At 38.8% G+C, this 19,610-nt stretch overlaps 2 protein-coding genes across 2 annotated transcripts; one reads left to right on the forward strand and one right to left on the reverse strand.

The window, feature by feature from the left end:
• The first annotated feature begins 548 nt into the window (after positions 1–548).
• LOC117332680 (sodium/calcium exchanger regulatory protein 1-like) lies at positions 549–18,613 on the forward strand. Its single transcript, XM_033891679.1, is given in 5 exon segments — positions 549–739; positions 15,762–15,889; positions 15,891–15,950; positions 16,736–16,837; positions 18,009–18,613. Coding segments are annotated over 5 exon segments (411 nt in total). The 5' UTR covers positions 549–669; the 3' UTR covers positions 18,060–18,613.
• LOC117332679 (filensin-like) lies at positions 17,210–17,973 on the reverse strand. Its single transcript, XM_033891678.1, has one exon. It carries the CDS (start codon positions 17,754–17,756, stop codon positions 17,340–17,342), a length of 417 nt encoding a protein of 138 aa, XP_033747569.1. The 5' UTR covers positions 17,757–17,973; the 3' UTR covers positions 17,210–17,339.
• Positions 18,614–19,610: the final 997 nt, after the last annotated feature.

A 19,610-nucleotide genomic window follows, 5' to 3' on the forward strand; every position in this document is an offset into this window, starting at 1 on the left:
TGTATATGATAAATATTGTATGAATATTGTATGATAAATGTTAATCATCGGTTATACTTTAGATATATGTTAATGGTAAATTAACAATGAAAACCTCAAAACAAACATACTCAGATTTGAACCCCGGTTTCATCACCGCTCCTAAACTTAAGGAAAGTCATTAACTTGAAATTTCCCATGAGAAAGTATTACAGAATCTACAAAATGTTGGTTAATCAATCACTAATTTCTGTGAGTAATTTGAAGTTAAGTTTCGGAACGTTCATAGAACTGAGCCCTGAAATGTCAGAATTACTTATGATCTATTTCTGTGATTTGGGATAGTACAAGTATCTCGGGCAGCATCCTCAGGGCGTGATTCGGACACTTTGTACTTGATAGTACTGACTGACATCTGTTTGTAATATCGCTGTTTCCTACCAATAACTGTTATCACGTGACAAGTGACGGGATGATGATGTAAGAGGTTTACTGATATTACATAACTCGAGCTGACACATGGCGGTGAGTCAGAACCACCGCCAAGCCTTCTTTCCCAGAACGCCACTGGCTGTACGTCTAATATATAAAGCGACTGATGCTGGGCCGGACCGCGGAGTACGGGTCATTGATAACTGTTGTGTTGTAGTGGAAACTGTGTGCGATAGACCAGGTTTTTAATAATAAGCAATGGCGGGCTTTATTGGAAAATGGGAAATTCAGAGTAGCGAAAATTTTAGCGAATACATGAGCGCAATAGGTATGTATAAACCTTTATATAGAATTGAAAAATAATGTTTGCATTGATGTATAAATATAACATATTGATTAGTTCTTATTCGAATTTAGCGATTTAAAATGACAAAATATCCATGTATAGATGTATATGATATCATGTGTGTATACATAAATATACACTCTATATGCTTGTGTGAGAGGTAACCAGATCATTAGTTGTTACTGAATGGTGAATCGTTAGATGTTTTGATTTTTGGTGAATTATGTACCTGTACTGTGCATGTATATGTAGATGTGTGTATGTTTGTCACCATAGAGATAATTATACTCCAGATCTTCAGCGAATGATAAACAATGTACACTTACCAAGGCTGTTAATTAATGTTTTGCGGCGATTTTTTTTTGTCGGGACAGTTGTCTAAAATAACGAGGTTTTGTCGGGACAGTGTCTATAATAACGAGGTTTTGTCGGGACAGTGTCTATAATAACGAGGTTTTGTCGGGACAGTGTCTATAATAACGAGGTTTTGTCGGGACATTGTCTATAATAACGAGGTTTTGTCGGGACAGTGTCTATAATAACGAGGTTTTTTCGGGACAGTGTCTACAATAACGAGGTTTTGTCGGGACAGTGTCTATAATAACGAGGTTTTGTCGGGACATTGTCTATCATAACGAGGTTTTGTCGGGACAGTGTCTATAATAACGAGGTTTTGTCGGGACAGTGTCTATAATAACGAGGTTTTGTCGGGACAGTGTCTACAATAACGAGGTTTTGTCGGGACAGTGTCTATAATAACGAGGTTTTGTCGGGACAGTGTCTATCATAACGAGTCGGGACAGTGTCTATAATAACGAGGTTTTGTCGGGACAGTGTCTATAATAACGAGGTTTTGTCGGGACAGTGTCTATAATAACGAGGTTTTGTCGGGACAGTGTCTATAATAACGAGGTTTTGTCGGGACAGTGTCTATCATAACGAGGTTTTGTCGGGACAGTGTCTATAATAACGAGGTTTTGTCGGGACAGTGTCTACAATAACGAGGTTTTGTCGGGACAGTGTCTATCATAACGAGGTTTTGTCGGGACAGTGTCTACAATAACGAGGTTTTGTCGGGACAGTGTCTATAATAACGAGGTTTTGTCGGGACAGTGTCTACAATAACGAGGTTTTGTCGGGACAGTGTCTATTATAACGAGGTTTTGTCGGGACAGTGTCTATAATAACGAGGTTTTGTCGGGACAGTGTCTATCATAACGAGGTTTTGTCGGGACAGTGTCTATAATAACGAGGTTTTGTCGGGACAGTGTCTATAATAACGAGGTTTTGTCGGGACAGTGTCTATAATAACGAGGTTTTGTCGGGACAGTGTCTATAATAACGAGGTTTTGTCGGGACAGTGTCTATAATAACGAGGTTTTGTCGGGACAGTGTCTACAATAACGAGGTTTTGTCGGGACAGTGTCTATAATAACGAGGTTTTGTCGGGACAGTGTCTATAATAACGAGGTTTTGTCGGGACAGTGTCTACAATAACGAGGTTTTGTCGGGACAGTGTCTATAATAACGAGGTTTTGTCGGGACAGTGTCTATAATAACGAGGTTTTGTCGGGACAGTGTCTATAATAACGAGGTTTTTTTCGGGACAGTGTCTACAATAACGAGGTTTTGTCGGGACAGTGTCTATAATAACGAGGTTTTGTCGGGACAGTGTCCACAATAACGAGGTTTTGTCGGGACAGTGTCTACAATAACGAGGTTTTGTCGGGACAGTATCTATAATAACGAGGTTTTGTCGGGACAGTGTCTACAATAACGAGGTTTTGTCGGGACAGTGTCTATAATAACGAGGTTTTGTCGGGACAGTGTCTATAATAACGAGGTTTTGTCGGGACAGTGTCTATAATAACGAGGTTTTTTTTCGGGACAGTGTCTACAATAACGAGGTTTTGTCGGGACAGTGTCTATAATAACGAGGTTTTGTCGGGACAGTGTCCACAATAACGAGGTTTTGTCGGGACAGTGTCTACAATAACGAGGTTTGGTCGGGACAGTGTCTATTATAACGAGGTTTTGTCGGGACAGTGTCTATAATAACGAGGTTTTGTCGGGACAGTGTCTATAATAACGAGGTTTTGTCGGGACAGTGTCTATAATAACGAGGTTTTGTCGGGACAGTGTCTATAATAACGAGGTTTTGTCGGGACAGTGTCTACAATAACGAGGTTTTGTCGGGACAGTGTCTATAATAACGAGGTTTTGTCGGGACAGTGTCTACAATAACGAGGTTTTGTCGGGACAGTGTCTATAATAACGAGGTTTTGTCGGGACAGTGTCTATTATAACGAGGTTTTGTCGGGACAGTGTCTATAATAGCGAGGTTTTGTCGGGACAGTGTCTATAATAACGAGGTTTTGTCGGGACAGTGTCTATAATAACGAGGTTTTCTATTCCGAATAACCATATGTTATAATCCTGAACTTTTCCCCGAATAGTTTTAATAATATTTTATTCAATATTCATTCATGTATACGTATATTTTCAATAATTTGGGATTGGAACACATGCTTTAGGCTTTTATCAGTTCCTTCCCCAATAATCACGAGCTTATGTTGCGATTGTTTTCCGTCAACAAGGAGAAATGTTTTGTTTACGAAAAGTGACAATTAAGGCAGCTACTGGAGTGTATATTACTCCTGCCACGTCCAGAGGGACTCTAAGCGAACAAGCCATGCATATTTCGAAAACTATTCTGGGCTAAGTAAACACAACTAATACATGTGTATTAGCTGTGGCCTATTACTATCGTAACCAGTCACATTATTTTGTTGTCGGAGAAAATATTATGGCTCCTAAAGCTGTTGGCATAATTGTCTGATCACTTACTGACCAATATATCTCTGACCGGTCGTTACTGGTTACGATTTAGCTGCCAAATCCTGGTCACCAACATCGACCAACGCGGACACGGAAGCCAGAATGGCGGATTCAAGAGATCAGATCACGGATTGCTGAACGTTGGGTAAATGAAAAGTTCGGACCGAAACGCTGGGATCGCCGATCACGAATCGAGCATCGTACTTTGGACAGGTTTCATTGTCCACTTAGATAAACATGTATATACGGTCTGCGGTCGGATTATGTGTTAGGATACCTATTTGCCATTCGAATGTACTCGAACAACCACTTCATGTCACGTGCAAGGTTTACATGGATAAGTAGTGTTTTTTGTGATGGTTTACACGTTTTCTCGGCACGTGACGTGGCGTCTTTAGATAAATCAATAAATCAATCAACTCCGGAATTTTTCCACCTTACGGACAGAACTAGGCGTACGTACAGACAGATCTTATGCGTACAAGATCTACGTATAAATATGTCCATAGATCCGTCCGTTCGCATAGATCCGTCCGTACAGACAAGATTGAATTATGGGGTGTAGTCTTTGTCTGTGAACTTGTGGGGTGCAACGCATAAGTTTAAATCAGATATGGACATCACATTTAATTTGCGTTCATTCCGTCGCTAAAAAAAAGCATATTCGCAGTGAGGTTTAATGATGAATTATGGGAAAACCCCAAAATTACATTTAATTTCATCTCCTATAGGCGACGAAGATATTTGCACGGAATGAATCGTTAATTCACCCCACAAGTATATCTATCTGAGTTAGTGCGAACAGATCTGTGCGTCCGTATACAAAATAAAATTAGGCGTTCGGACAGATGTTGGCGTACTTGTACAATTATAATTTGGACATGGAATTAAAGGAATGCCTGTCTTTGCAATTTTAAATACTTCTTATCTCGTGCCAGGAGGACCTTTCGACTGTTTATCACTGTAAAGTAAACATAAATTAAAACTGCAGATAAAGAAATGTATAGATCTGTTGAGTCTGCAGGAGCGATTGTACTGCATGTTTTGGCAAGATATCGAGCCGGAATACCATTCCTGTCTGTAGAATGTGAAGACGAATAATACATCCCAGTCCTGAATAAATTCTTCACGAGATATCAGATCTGGCAATTATCAGTCGCACTTGTGAATCTTACCAATGATATCGACTCCCACATATATAAACGATATAAAGAAGTAACAATAAATTATATGAAACAGAAACGTAATTTCAGAACCCAATAATGGAGATAAACAGAACGATTATCGGCAAAGATCACACGCTGTTTTATCGGCTGCTTTTTGTTTATCCCACATAGTTGGTACGTATATGATGAGGTTTACCCCCCCCCCCCCCCCCCCCCCCCCCCCCCCGGCCCGTCCCCTACGCCGTTGCCTTTGTTAGTGATAAACGCTTTCACAATGTGACCCTGTACAACGTTACAGACATACTACTTAGTATGTTACTACAGCGGCAGGGAGCAGATAGGATGCATTGTTAGAAGGTTAAACAGCTCATTACTTCAAAAAATATGCTCGCACGTGCACGCTCTCTTCCTAGGATCGTCAGAATATTTTCGCTGCATACCTTGCCACGTGACAACCTGATAATTGTTGGGTTTTTTTGTGTGTGACTCGATTGCACAGCTGATAAGATTGAATTATGACGTAATATCATTGCTTCTATTTATAGAACGTACAAGCTTGCATAACAATTCACAATACTCTACATACAAGCAAACCTTGATGCTAAAGCATCAAATCGGCCGGAAAGATTTAAGAAACCAACAACAATTCACACGGGAGTTTTTCCATTGAAAGCAAATGTGCAACTTGAATAGAAAAACGACAAGTCATTCATATAGACTAAGTCATGTATTAAGCTGGTAACAACATTTTAACTATAAATAATTACTGGTCATTAAAGTTTTGGCACATTATCATTTGTAGAGGTATACAATATCCTTGATATGATAAGTTGAAAAACCTTGAAATAGTAATTATGTTTTTACAAAAGAAAAGTTATTCTTCCTGAACGAAAATATTCATACCGTATAGTAGAATGGATGTTTGAATAACAAATACAATTCTGTGTTATCAAGAAAAGGGAATGGAGAATATATTGGAATCAATTAAAGACAAAGATTAAAAGTAATAAAAAAAAGATTCATTTTAAAACAAATACATGTATACCAATATTATGCAAGACAAGTATTGCATATGGAGATGTTGTAATCAGTAATATAATGGTAACCATGCGTGGCCATGATGTTACGGCTAAACAAGAAATAACTTTAAAAAAGATAAACGGCATAGTTTTAATGCTGGTGGTTATACTGTAAAACTGCTGGTGAAATAAATGAACGAACTAATGTGTTTCAGCACAAATAACAAAATTATATCTGTTTGAATCTTTTTTGGTGATAATAAGACTGCATTTGAATCAGGAATATAATTTTATTGATGTGTCATTTTAAAAGATACATCCACTTATTCAGCTTGCATTCAATCTTAACTTTGTTTCGTTTTTAACTGCATATCTGCATTTTGCATTTACCGCTACATTGACCAATCACATACTTCATCTTGACCAGTAACGCCACCTGTCGCGTCATATCCGGGCCAAAAGAATATTATACGGCTATGCCGAAAAATTACAAAATAGTATGCACCAAACAAATCGTACGCCGCATAGTCCACCTGATTAATGTAATAACTGGTGTCCTGTGGCGCTACATCTCTCTACAGCTGTGTGGTTTATAGTACTGACTTTTACTTGCACTCTGCGCTCCATTACAGAGGAAATGATTTAATTTCTTTTTCCAAGGAGTTTATTAATGCAAATAAATAGAGAAACATCCAAAGACAGGGGAGGGGGTAATTATTGAAATATGTGATCAAGGCGTCTGTATTAACATTAATCACGGTATGTCCGTAGATAATATGGTGAGAATTTTGATTTATTTAAGCCTCTGGACATTGTCCATGTTCAGGCTCGTATGACAAATAGCGGCTTCGAAGGTCAGATACAGGTACAGTCCAGCAACTCCAGGTGGCATGCTGTGATTTACGGACTTACCAACCATACATATGGTGTGGCGTTCTGTATCTATCTAGAGTGGATTGCTGTAAGTTACGGACTAACCGTAGAACTGGGATTTCACAACAAAAATGCGCAGATCACTGGGTACATCAAATGTTGGTATGGACTAAGCTTTCAAGCCGCCATATTGGATTGTCGCTTGGCTCTGAGGCGGGGGCTCGGGGTGCAACCCCCGACAAAAAGCCTTCGTTTATGTACAGCTGTAAATCGTCTAAGCTATATTGATGTCGAGCATGTCTAGGTGAGAGTATTGCTTGTTTAGTGGATTTACTTTTACTCCCATCTCAGTGACTGGCAGCTCTGTTTAATTAGACTGAGGAAAGTTGTTCATTTGTCTGAATCTAAAATAAGCTGTATCTTTCTAATGCAAAACTGTGCAAAATAGGAGTAACTGAATGAACGTTTCCAAATTATCACTCTGTTTAAGTAGATATCCTTCAAACAAATAAGATTCTAGGTAAATTTCAACTCGGTTGTGTTAACAAACAAAGGACCTCTTTCACGAAGAACAGGAGTTTGCCTACGAACCAATTTGACCAGAACGAGATGTTATTTGTAGCACCCTTAGAGTGAATACCTGAAATAGGTTTCAAAAATGTAAAAGGTCCCAGGGGCCTGTGCTATGGCCAAAATAAAGTTACCCACTAGAGGTGTACAGCAGGGGTAAGTTTTTCATCCAAAACTTTATCAAAAGATTATCTTATGTTGTCTTATGATTTTATTTTCTAAGGAGTATGCTTTACTGTAATTTATAAACCAAAATATGTAGAGAAAATGTACGCAATGAACATGTAACATGAATTTAAAGACAAAAATCGTCGAATTTTTAAGCCATATTTTTAGCCATGTCAGATTTCTACGGAAACGATATTCCCACTTCTGGTTCTTGTGCATCAAAAATATTGTGTGATTAGTTGGCTCATTATGTTAACTTACTATGGTAAAAATTTCGGAAAAATCTGGAACCGGTAAATTTGTTATTTAAAGGTTAAATTGGCAGATGGTCTATTTTTAGTAACATCAAATAACAATTTGATATCATTACTTTGAAGTCAAAAAAGGCATTTAATTTGGTCAAATGAACTTATTTTCTAAAGAGTATGACTTACTGCAAATATCCCAAATAATGAGATAAAAACTACGCAATAAATATGTAACACAAATTCAAAGACGAAAAATGTCGAAATTTGGAGTCATAATTTTAGCTGTTTCAGATTTCTAAGGAAGTGATAAACCCACTTCCAGTTCTTGTGAACCAAAATATTGTGTGACGTTTTGGCGCATTACGTTTGCTTAATGTATTGAAGATTTTCAGAAATTTAATGACCGGTAAATTTGTCATTTAAAACAAAATATGCAAGGAGTCAGTATCTCGAAATCGCCATTATCAAATACAATGCTATTGATATGGCTGTTTTTAGCCCACCATCATCAGATGGTGGGCTATTCAAATCGCCCTGCGTCCGTGGTCCGTCGTCCGTCCGTCCGTCCGTCCGTCCGTCCGTCCGTCCGTCCCTCCGTCCGTCCGTAAACAATTCTTGTTATCGCTAATCCTCAGAAAGTACTGAAGAGATCTTTCTCAAACTTCATATGTAGGTTCCCCTTGGTGCCTAGTTATGCATATTGCATTTTGGGACCGATCAGAAAACAAGATGGCCGACAGGCAGCCATCTTGGATTTTGACAATTGAAGTTTGTTATCGCTATTTCTGAAAAAGTACTGAAGGGATCTTCCTCAAATTTCATATGTAGGTTCCCCTTAGTGCCTAGTTATGCATATTGCATTTTGAGACCAATCAGAAAACAAGATGGCCGACAGGCAGCCATCTTTGATTTTGACCATTGAAGTTTGTTATCGCTATTTCTGAGAAAGTACTGAAGGGATCTTTCTCAAATTCCATATGTAGGTTCCCCTTGGTGCCTAATTATGCATATTGCATTTTGGGACCGATCGGAAAACAAGATGGCCGACAGGCAGCCATCTTGGATTTTGACCATTGAAGTTTGTTATCGCTATTTCTGAGAAAGTACAGAAGGGATCTTCCTCAAATTTCATATGTAGGTTCCCCTTAGTGCCTAGTTATGCATATTACATTTTGAGACCAATCAGAAAACAAGATGGCCGACAGGCAGCCATCTTTGATTTTGACAAATGAAGTTTGTTATCACTATTTCTGAGGAAGTACTGAAGGGATCATTCTCAAATTTCATATGTAGGTTCCCCTTGGTGCCTAGTTATGCATATTGCATTTTGAGACCAATCAGAAAACAAGATGGCCGACAGGCAGCCATCTTGGATTTTGACAATTGAAGTTTGTTATCGCTATTTCTCAGAAAGTACTGAAGGAATCTTTCTCAAATTCCATATATAGGTTCCCCTTGGTGCCTAAATCTTAGATTTCATATATAGGTTTCCCTTGTTTGAAAAGTACTAGAGGTTTCTTCTGAATTTACACAGACTAGTAAGACTTAGAAGAAGAGAAAAGTAGAGAAAAGATCAATCTGACATGGAACCTATGAAGAACATTCAATGGTGGGCGCCAAGATCCCTCTGGGATCTCTTGTTGTAATTTATCTTCAGTTTCTTGTTTTTCAAATGAAAGATATTTTGATGAAACTTTTAATACGAAAGTATCTATGAAACTATCTCTGAACACAAAGTAAGAGGCCCAGAGGGTCTGTATCAAGTCAGTAAAAGACTAAGGAAACACACAAGAAAACTATTTGCATTATTCTTATATCTTTCTGGACATCTCTTAGCTAAGCTTTGAAAAGGGACGATGTTCTGTTTACTGTTTAAAAGTATATGCGGGAACAAGTGAAGTTGAAATCTGAATGGCCAGGTTACAACACAGAATTGATGCATTCACGACTTGCTGACTGGAGCGTTTTGGGATTTGTCTGGTGCATATAATAACCCAGATACTGCAGCATCGATGCAACATGAGCACACATTCCTGATGTCCGTTTTCCTGCAGGACATCTTCCATTTTGTTCGTTTTCAAATTGGATCCAAACATGGTATTTTGATTGCGACTTGTGGCGTGAATGGATCTGACCTCGTATAATAGCATCAGCATGCTGATACACCGATATTTCATAAAGTCACCATCATTTGATCGGTGCTCAACAATGTAACCAGTGGACAGCTTTATCTGGTAAATGCCACATGCTAATGTCTCAAGTACTCAAGATTCAACCGGGGAAATGATATATTTGAAGCCTCAAATTTCTGCCATTCAGTTTTGGCTCTACGGTCAAGTTTAGATCATCTGCAACCTGTTTTAGGAGGGCATTGCCTCTTTACAAAAGAGACGTCATGCGAGACGCCATTTGAATGTCGCGCTGCTCACGCTGAGGGTCTGAAACATATATAGGCCTTCTGAAACCATTCAGACTTAATGTTACAATACAAACAAAATTCCCGATGATTGCCACCAAGGGATTTGAAGTCACTTATCTTTGAGTAGAACCCATTTCTTCAATCTCCCATGGTAAGACTCTACAACCAATTGGCTTTTCGGGAATCCAGTTGTGACTTACCAGCTGGCAGGAAGGGGACATTTTAGCATCCTAACCCAACTGGACAAGAGGATCAAGTACGTCCCTGAAACCACGGTCTACAATAATGTTGTCGTTTTCAAACAATCTTGATTTTAGAATATCGAAATTCTCCATGATCAATTTGGTGATAGATGCAACATTGATGCTGCCATAGTAGGGGCTAACTGTATCTAGTACGTAGCCATCTGGTAATACAATGTACATGAACTTAAGGTAATTGATTTTTTTCTCTCCCTCGTAGGATGCCCGTTAAAACACGTGATGACTGCTTTTGTGCTGATGAATGTATGTAACATCTAAGTTAAGGCTTACCTTGTCACCATAAAATGTCCTTGTAAAAACTATGTTGTGTAAAAGGGCTTCGTCACGTGTAAGATATTTTGGCACAATTGTTGTGTTCCAAACATATCTAGATAATGTTGATTTGGTCAATTTTGATAATGGTGTAAACTGCTTCCACGACAGGTTAGTTTTCAGTTTCACCAAGAAGTACAGCAGGATGTCCAATGAAGAGTTACACACACAAAATCTGAAAAAAACTTGTAACATGATATTATGTATGAAACCATATTTCAACACAAAGTAAGTGGCCTAAAAGGCCTGCACCAGCTATCTGAATACAGGACTTTAAACAAGCATGAAAAGTAAATGTATAGCCATTAATCTGGCGATTTATGAATGCCAGTTGAGTGATATCATAAAGTTTGTAGGAACCAAATTTCATTTAACATTATCTGGGACATGACATTATACAATTATTGCCCTTGTTCCGGGTTGACATGAATATTTGACCACCCGAGAGGTGTCATGTCACCCGAGGGCGTAGCCCGAGGGTGACATGACACCTCAAGGGTGGGCAAATATTCATGTCAACTCGGAACAAGGGCAGTAATTGTTTTATTATACCGAAAAAAACATAAGTGAATTAATTTTGGTATCAATAAGTTTATTTATTACTATCAACAGTTTTTAAGAAAAGTTTTTAAGAGGTACCCCATCGTCTTTCTGGACCCGGCATAAAATTCTCCCAGTTGAACTTTCAATGTATGGACGTCGAAGTTTTCACAATCCTTTGGTCTAGGCCTACCTGTTGCAGATAGGAAATGTCTAAAGGAATCCACGGCCACATTGATGACCCTTTTGGTGTTTTTAGAATCCTTTTCTTGCAATAATTTCGCCAATTCCTCCTCTGTTGGCAGACGATAGCGTCCGCCGGCAGCCATTGTTGTTGTCAAGCAGAATACTCGGAACTTCTCTGATTCGACTACTTTTGAAGACGTTACGGAAGAGAGTTCCGAGTTGGGGCTCACGAGAGGGTGACATAACGATTTTGGAGGGCTCACGAGAGGGTGACATAACGAATGTTTTTAATCACGTGACATGGTTTTCACTAATCAGAAGCTGTGATACAAGTCTGAGGTATAATAAAACATTTTGTCTCATGTTTAAGGAATGTTGATTCGATCAATGTTTTATTAAAAGAAATATAAGTCAGACACTTGTTATAGACGGCGCTAAAGTGAGGAAAACAATACTCTGTGGTCCATTGTCGTCAAATGATGTAATGAAATCAGAAAAAAACAGAGAACCATTTTCTGTTCTTTTATTTTAATTTCTCCCATAACAGGCCATCGTGTGTGACGCTATTTAGAGAGTGGTGGTCGTAAATGACAATTAGTGTACGTCTCTAGTGTTTCAAATGACGAAGCACGGGGACTTGGCACAAATTGCCAAACACCAATTACTAAAACACGTTGTGTACTTGTGGATGCCGAAATGGTGTGTACTTAAGGATTCCGATATGGTGTGTACTTGTGGATGTCGAAATGGTGTGTACTTATGGATGCCGAAATGGTGTGTACTTGTGGACGTCGAAATGACGGGTACTTGTCGACGCCGAAATGGTGTTACCAAAGTCATGTCTATTTTAGACACATTGAGCTTTGCGTGGCATTTCAGTGTGATAATACTATACAGATTTCGTCAATCGATCAGTCGAGGTCACCACCAACCAATCACCACCGTCAGTGGTCCAATCAGTCGGGGTCACCACCAACCAATCACCGCCATCAGTGGTCCAATTAGTCGAGGTCACCAACCACAATCTAAATGAGTTGAGATAACTCGGCCTCGGTGTTCATACTGAAATTATTAACAGCATCTACGGGACTTTTTCGATAAGTAGTTTGATGTTTTCTAGACTTCAATCAGAAACTTCAAAACGTGCAACTGCACTCGCCAGTGTCAAGCTTCATTAGCACAATAAAAGTCCTTGCCATAAGAGTAATGCTACCCGGTCACGATGTCTACCGGTATAATCGTATCGATCTGTCTCTTGATCTCCTGACAACTAGCCAGGATGTATGACATGTCTGACCGTCCTTACGACAGAATCATTTCCTGTTGCACTACTCCATGGTTTAGATGAATTAATTTTCATCGTCATGAGTCTGGTAACCGACACATAAATCAGGGCATATCCTTCTACATATGGCTTCCGTTCTGTGTCAGACACAGCTAACATATATATAACACAGCTTGATTTTGATACAGAGAGGTAACTATATATTTTTAAAGATAATCAAATATGCAGGTTTAGACTCTCAACTGAGAATTCATATTTGACGTTTCCATGTTTTGGTACATATCTGCTTTTGTTCACTCTGTTGTAAATGTAAACATAATTATAAAAGTATCAAAACAAACAAATTTATCATGAATGACTATTTTATTTATTATCAATATGCTAATATCACAGATCTTATCAAAATACAGTCTAACGAAATCTATATATTATATATATACATCGGGATAGGTCATAATACAGTCTTACGAAGTCTATATATTATATATATACATCGGTATAGGTCAAAATACAGTCTAACGAAATCTATATATTATATATATATACATCGGGATAGGTCAAAATACAGTCTAACGAAATCTATATATTATATATACATCGGGATAGGTCAAAATACAGTCTGTAACGAAATCTATATATTATATATATACATCGGGATAGGTCAAAATACAGTCTAACGAAATCTATATATTATATATACATCGGTATAGGTCAAAATACAGTCTAACGAAATCTATATATTATATATACATCGGTATAGGTCAAAATACAGTCTAACGAAATCTATATATTATATATATATACATCGGGATAGGTCAAAATACAGTCTAACGAAATCTATATATTATATATATACATCGGGATAGGTCATAATACAGTCTGTAACGAAATCTATATATTATATATACATCGGGATAGGTCATAATACAGTCTGTAACGAAATCTATATATTATATATATACATCGGGATAGGTCATAATACAGTCTAACGAAATCTATATATTATATATACATCGGGATAGGTCAAAATACAGTCTAACGAAATCTATATATTATATATATACATCGGGATAGGTCATAATACAGTCTAACGAAGTCTATATATTATATATATACATCGGGATAGGTCATAATACAATCTAACGAAATCTATATATTATATATATACATCGGTATAGGTCATAATACAGTCTAACGAAATCTATATATTATATATATATACATCGAGATAGGTCATAATACAGTCTAACGAAGTCTATATATTATATATATACATCGGGATAGGTCAAAATACAGTCTAACGAAATCTATATATTATATATATACATCGGGATAGGTCAAAAACAGTCTGTAACGAAATGCCGGGTCCCGTGTTGATGGTGAAGTGTCCGATACATTCGCCCTCCCAATAGAGCCTACACATGCCGGTCCAGGTTTCTGAGACAGATGTTCTAGGTAACAACTCCCCGAGTACATCAATCACTTGATATAATTTACAACACGTGGCAGGACCCGCCATTACACTGATAACTGACACACTGCGCGTGTAAAACACGAGTCTAGTTTATGACCTGATGAGGATGTTTTAGCCGCAGGTGAAGGTACGGAACCACGAACAAATTATTAGCGTCAACATGTCTGGGGTTAGTTATACACATATATTTAGTTAATGAACTAGAAATAGTTTGCTAAGATCAAATATTAACACACAACCCCCCCACCTCCTTTCAAAAGTGAATACAAGGTGAAGACAAGAAATATCTTTTAAAAAGATAAACGGCGTAGTTTTAATGCTGGTGGTTATAATCTAAAACTGCTGGTGAAATAAATTAACGAACTAATGCGATTTTAACATGGATAACAAAATTCATTTGAAAAGATACATCCACTTATTCAGCTTGCATTCAATCTCTTAACTTTGTTTCGTTTCTAACTGCATATATGCATTTTGCATTTACCGCTACATTGACCAATCACATACTTCATCTTGACCAGTAACGCCACCTGTCGCGTCATATCCTGGACAAAAAGAAAAGTATACGGCTATGCCGAAAAACAGGGAATCTGCATACCAGTATATGATGGAACAATTCTAAGTATATATTTTAGATCACGTGATCGAGTCTCGTGTTTGGACCATTAGAGACACACACATATACTGGTACTGACTCGATATACAGGAACACACAGTCGGAACACTCCGATTATTAAACGTAATGATAATAATAATTATGTTGTTTCCGTCATTTTTGTTTGATGTGAGATTCTGTGTTAATAGTTGCTGTCGATTAAATGACATTTTCGCATTGAGCCGAACAGTATTAAATAATGACGATATGACAAGTAATCGGCGATTTGTCTCTATCACATACACGTATCTATGGTCAACCGAGGTTCGGAATGTTTAGACCGCCCGAGTATGCCTCCATTACTACAATGCCCTAGTTTTGATAATTTTGATAATTACAAACCTCGTGTACAATCACCACGTGTCATTAAATTACTTTTATCGTTGAATATTACGAGCAAGATTCATACCGTCAATTTAAACAGCCGAGTATCCGAAATTCCACCAAACTGTACCATTAAAACACTAACCATAACATCAGTTATCAGCTTGAAGTTCTGGAAGTTTATAAGGTTTATGGCGGTATAATGGATACCATACAGGTTTTTATCTAGCGGAATTATTACATAACTATCTCACATTTAACACTTTAAAATAACACCAGGCAGGCTGGAATTTCGACGCCTACCAATTCTGACTACGTGCTGATTTAACATTTTTTTTTCTTCATAAAAAATACTGTACTGCATCCGCGACAGAGATATCGATCACGTCACGCGGGGTCACGTCACGTGGGGTCACGTCACGCCGGGTCACGTCACAAACCGACCAAATTCACACCAAGTCACGTCACAAATCTACCAAATTCACGCCAAGTCACTTCACAAATCTACCAAAGTCACGCCAAGTCACTTTACAAATCTACCAAATTCACGCCAAGTCACTTCTCAAACCGACCAATACTGCGAGTGTTAGATTTTTCCAGGACGAGTGGACGATGCCTGGTAACCTCAGCTGTTTTACCTGTCGTTTTCTCCTTTGATTGACAGGTGTAGCGGAGGAAAAGAAGGCGGAGGCACTCAAGTTTCTTGGTGACGGATCCAAGATGTCGTTCGAAATCTCTAACTGTGGTGACGAATGGGAGTTCCGGGTGGGTACACAGGCAGGAGAGAAAAACCATCAAGTTCTCACTAGGAAAGGAGTTCGATACCTTCACACTAGACGGACGACCAATTAAGGTAGGCACAGGGTACTGGGGGGAAAGAAAATCAAGTTATACAATGTAGTTATGTGGTACCAATTGCTAAGTATCATGCAGATCACAGGCGTCTGTTTCTGGTTAGCATTAATAGAAACAATATTAGCCTTTACTTTACTTCTTCATTGATATAGTAGTCGGGACTAATATGTTTCTCTATTAATACTAACCAGAAGCAGACGCCTTTGTAGAGATTAAGCTCGGGTTTAGAGGTACATGCATTGCGGGGCCCTTTCTGACGCACCAACGTTTCCGGTAAATCAGATATCCATGTTGGGAGAATTTGACCATGATAGACTATATGTTACGGGTGAATTGGATATCCATGTTGAGAGAATTTGACCATGATAGACTAAATGTTACGGGTGAAAATCGGATGTCCATGTAGGGAGAATTTGACCATGACCTTTGTTACGTGTATACAAGATATCCCAGTAAGTAGAATTTGTTCATGTTGTCTAGGTAACCGGTAAATGAAATCATGTTACATGTAGCTGCCTAGGTGACCAGTAGGGAGAATTTAATCATGCTAGCTGCCTAGGTTACCAGTAAATGAGATATCTCAGTTGGAATAATTTAATCATATTAGTTGCTTAGCTTACGGTAAATGAGATATCCCAGTTGGGAGAATTTGCTTGTATCGATCTATATTTAACGAGAAACGTTGAAACACCGATAAGTTCCGATCGATGTATCTGATATGTTAACCCTATCCGTAAACTAATGCATTATTCTCAAGTTAAATAATATTCTGCTTATTTCCAGACCACGTTCAGTCTTGATGGTGGAAATTTGAAAGAGTGCCAGAAGGGAGATGGCTTTGAGACCATTAACGTGCGGACGGTAGACGGAGACTGTATGACTATGGTATGTACATTCTGTGTATAGGTAAAATATATGGCTTTCCTCGCACCCATTTCCTTTTCCCATCGCGACCATCCCCTTTCCCCTCACGACCATCCCCTTTTCCCTCACGACCATCCCCTTTTTCCTCACGACCATCCCTTTTTACCTCGCGACCATTCCCTTTTTCCCTCGCAACAATTCTCTTTTTACCTCGCGACCATCCCCTTTTCCCTCACGACCATCCCCTTTCCCCTCACGACCATCCCCTTTTCCCTCACGACCATCCCCTTTTTCCTCACGACCATCCCTTTTTACCTCGCGACCATTCCCTTTTTCCCTCGCAACAATTCTCTTTTTACCTCGCGACCATCCCCTTTTTCCTCACGACCATCCCCTTTCCCCTCACGACCATCCCCTTTTCCCTCACGACCATCCCCTTTTTCCTCACGACCATCCCCTTTCCCCTCACGACCATCCCCTTTTCCCTCACGACCATCCCCTTTTTCCTCACGACCATCCCTTTTTACCTCGCGACCATTCCCTTTTTCCCTCGCAACAATTCTCTTTTTACCTCGCGACCATCCCCTTTTCCCTCACGACCATCCCCTTTCCCCTCACGACCATCCCCTTTTTCCTCACGACCATCCCCTTTCCCCTCACGACCATCCCCTTTTCCCTCACGACCATCCCCTTTTCCCTCACGACCATCCCCTTTTTCCTCACGACCATCCCCTTTTCCCTCACGACCATCCCCTTTTCCCTCACGACCATCCCCTTTTCCCTCACGACCATCCCCTTTTTCCTCACGACCATCCCCTTTTCCCTCACGACCATCCCCTTTCCCCTCACGACCATCCCCTTTTCCCTCACGACCATCCATTTTTCCCTCACGACCATCCCCTTTTCCCCCCGCGACCATCCCCTTTTTCCTCACGACCATCCCTTTTTCCTCACGACCATCCCCTTTCCCCTCACGACCATCCCCTTTTCCCTCACGACCATCCCTTTTCCCTCACGATAAATGATTGATGACGTCACTATAGTTTCAATACACAATTTTATAAGCGAGTTTTACTATAATTTTATGACATTCGTATAACATTGTACAATAGGCCAGTTATGTAAAAACAGTTTTTAATCATAGCAGTTCACTTAGACGTCACAATCTTAACAAGATATCATCTGATTTCAGACAATGACCGGAAATGGTGTGACGTGTACCAGGAAATACAAGAAGGTGTGATTGGACAAAAGCGTAGCCAATAGAAACAATTCTTCATCTTCATGTTGTCATGTGATCAATTTATCGTATCTTCCCTGGATATCTGAACGCGCGGAGTGCCGAATATAGCACTCCGTTCGAAACATTTCTTGACTTCCTGTTTCGGATGCGTGTATGTTAATTGGATCAGATTAGACATATTCTATTCAGCAGGACGATGTTTTCAAAATGAAGACGACAGTGCCCAAAACGAATATCTGTTTGCAAGAATGATAATTTCAATGTCAAAGGCAAAAGTTTTTCGAAGTTTGAATGATAAGTTTGAGAATTATGATATATTTCTGAACTATTTGTGTGAAAAGTCAGTTTAAAAATCATTCAGTGGAAAATAAAGTAGCGCCTTAAAGTAATATGGATTCACAATGTTACACATTATGTATTTACGAGGAAATTTAATACATTTTAACCATTGATTTTTTATGACGCGAACAATGGCGGACGTTACAAGAAATTCTTTCAACTTCTCGAGTATATGTAACAAATGGGAAATAAAGTACGTTTAGATGTAATCGTCATGACCGTCTGGATATTTTACTGTGTTTGATGCTGTGACATACAGTTTATTTATCTTAATTTCATTGTAAAACTGTAACTGACAAAGAAGATGATTCCATAACCTCCAGGTAAGATCATTCAGAAATCTCTAAGAGTATTCCGAAGCTTAAAGAGCCATGTGTTACGGCAGTGCGGGCGTCTTCCTCTTTATCAACGACAAATGCCATGTATCTCCTGCGACTTGACGAAACCTCATGTAGGGAAAGCAGACATGTAACTATCCAGAAATGGAAATTTCTTTATGAAACAATAGTATATCTGATAAGGTGCGATCTTGAGATAACAGACAAACAAGTACACTCGGTTATATCTACAGTATGTAAAATTTGATGTCCAGCTTTAAAATTAACTTTCTTCAAAATCATTTCACTGAACATGAAAAGGTGCTGTTGCAGAACCGCCCACAGCGATTTCTTGAAATCGACTATATTTTCCAGTAAAGCTATGAAAAATACATATGGAAGAAGATGTTATTTTCCACTTGACCCATAAGCGCGCCCATAGCGCCATCAACTTCACTTTTTCGTTTACAAGCATACCTGTGTTTTTCACAGACCCATAAGTGGTATTTCTGTTTGTCACTGAGAGGTTTTCTCACGACTAGGTATTGTACATACATTGTAGTTTAAAATGATAAACAGTTGACCATGAAAAAACAAACGAGTTTAGTACAAGATGACGTAGAAAACCAAAATTCGAAAATTTTCATCAAATTCACAATACCATTGTTAAAATCAAGCGACAAATTCGGCACGATAATATGCGAGTACTATCGATGTTAGTGTTTTAAAAACATATTTGACTATCCCTCTGTATACCAGCAAAAGAAAGTCGTGCCGAATCACTGGATAAGGGCAGTGATTCAATGTTGAAAAATGTATGTGGAAAAAATGCACGGGCGATACAAGTGGTCCTTGTCGTACACAATAATACAACGCATTGATTTATTATGAAAAT

Source organism: Pecten maximus, chromosome 8, assembly GCF_902652985.1.
Source record: "Pecten maximus chromosome 8, xPecMax1.1, whole genome shotgun sequence".
Classification (NCBI taxonomy): Eukaryota; Metazoa; Mollusca; class Bivalvia; order Pectinida; family Pectinidae; genus Pecten; species Pecten maximus.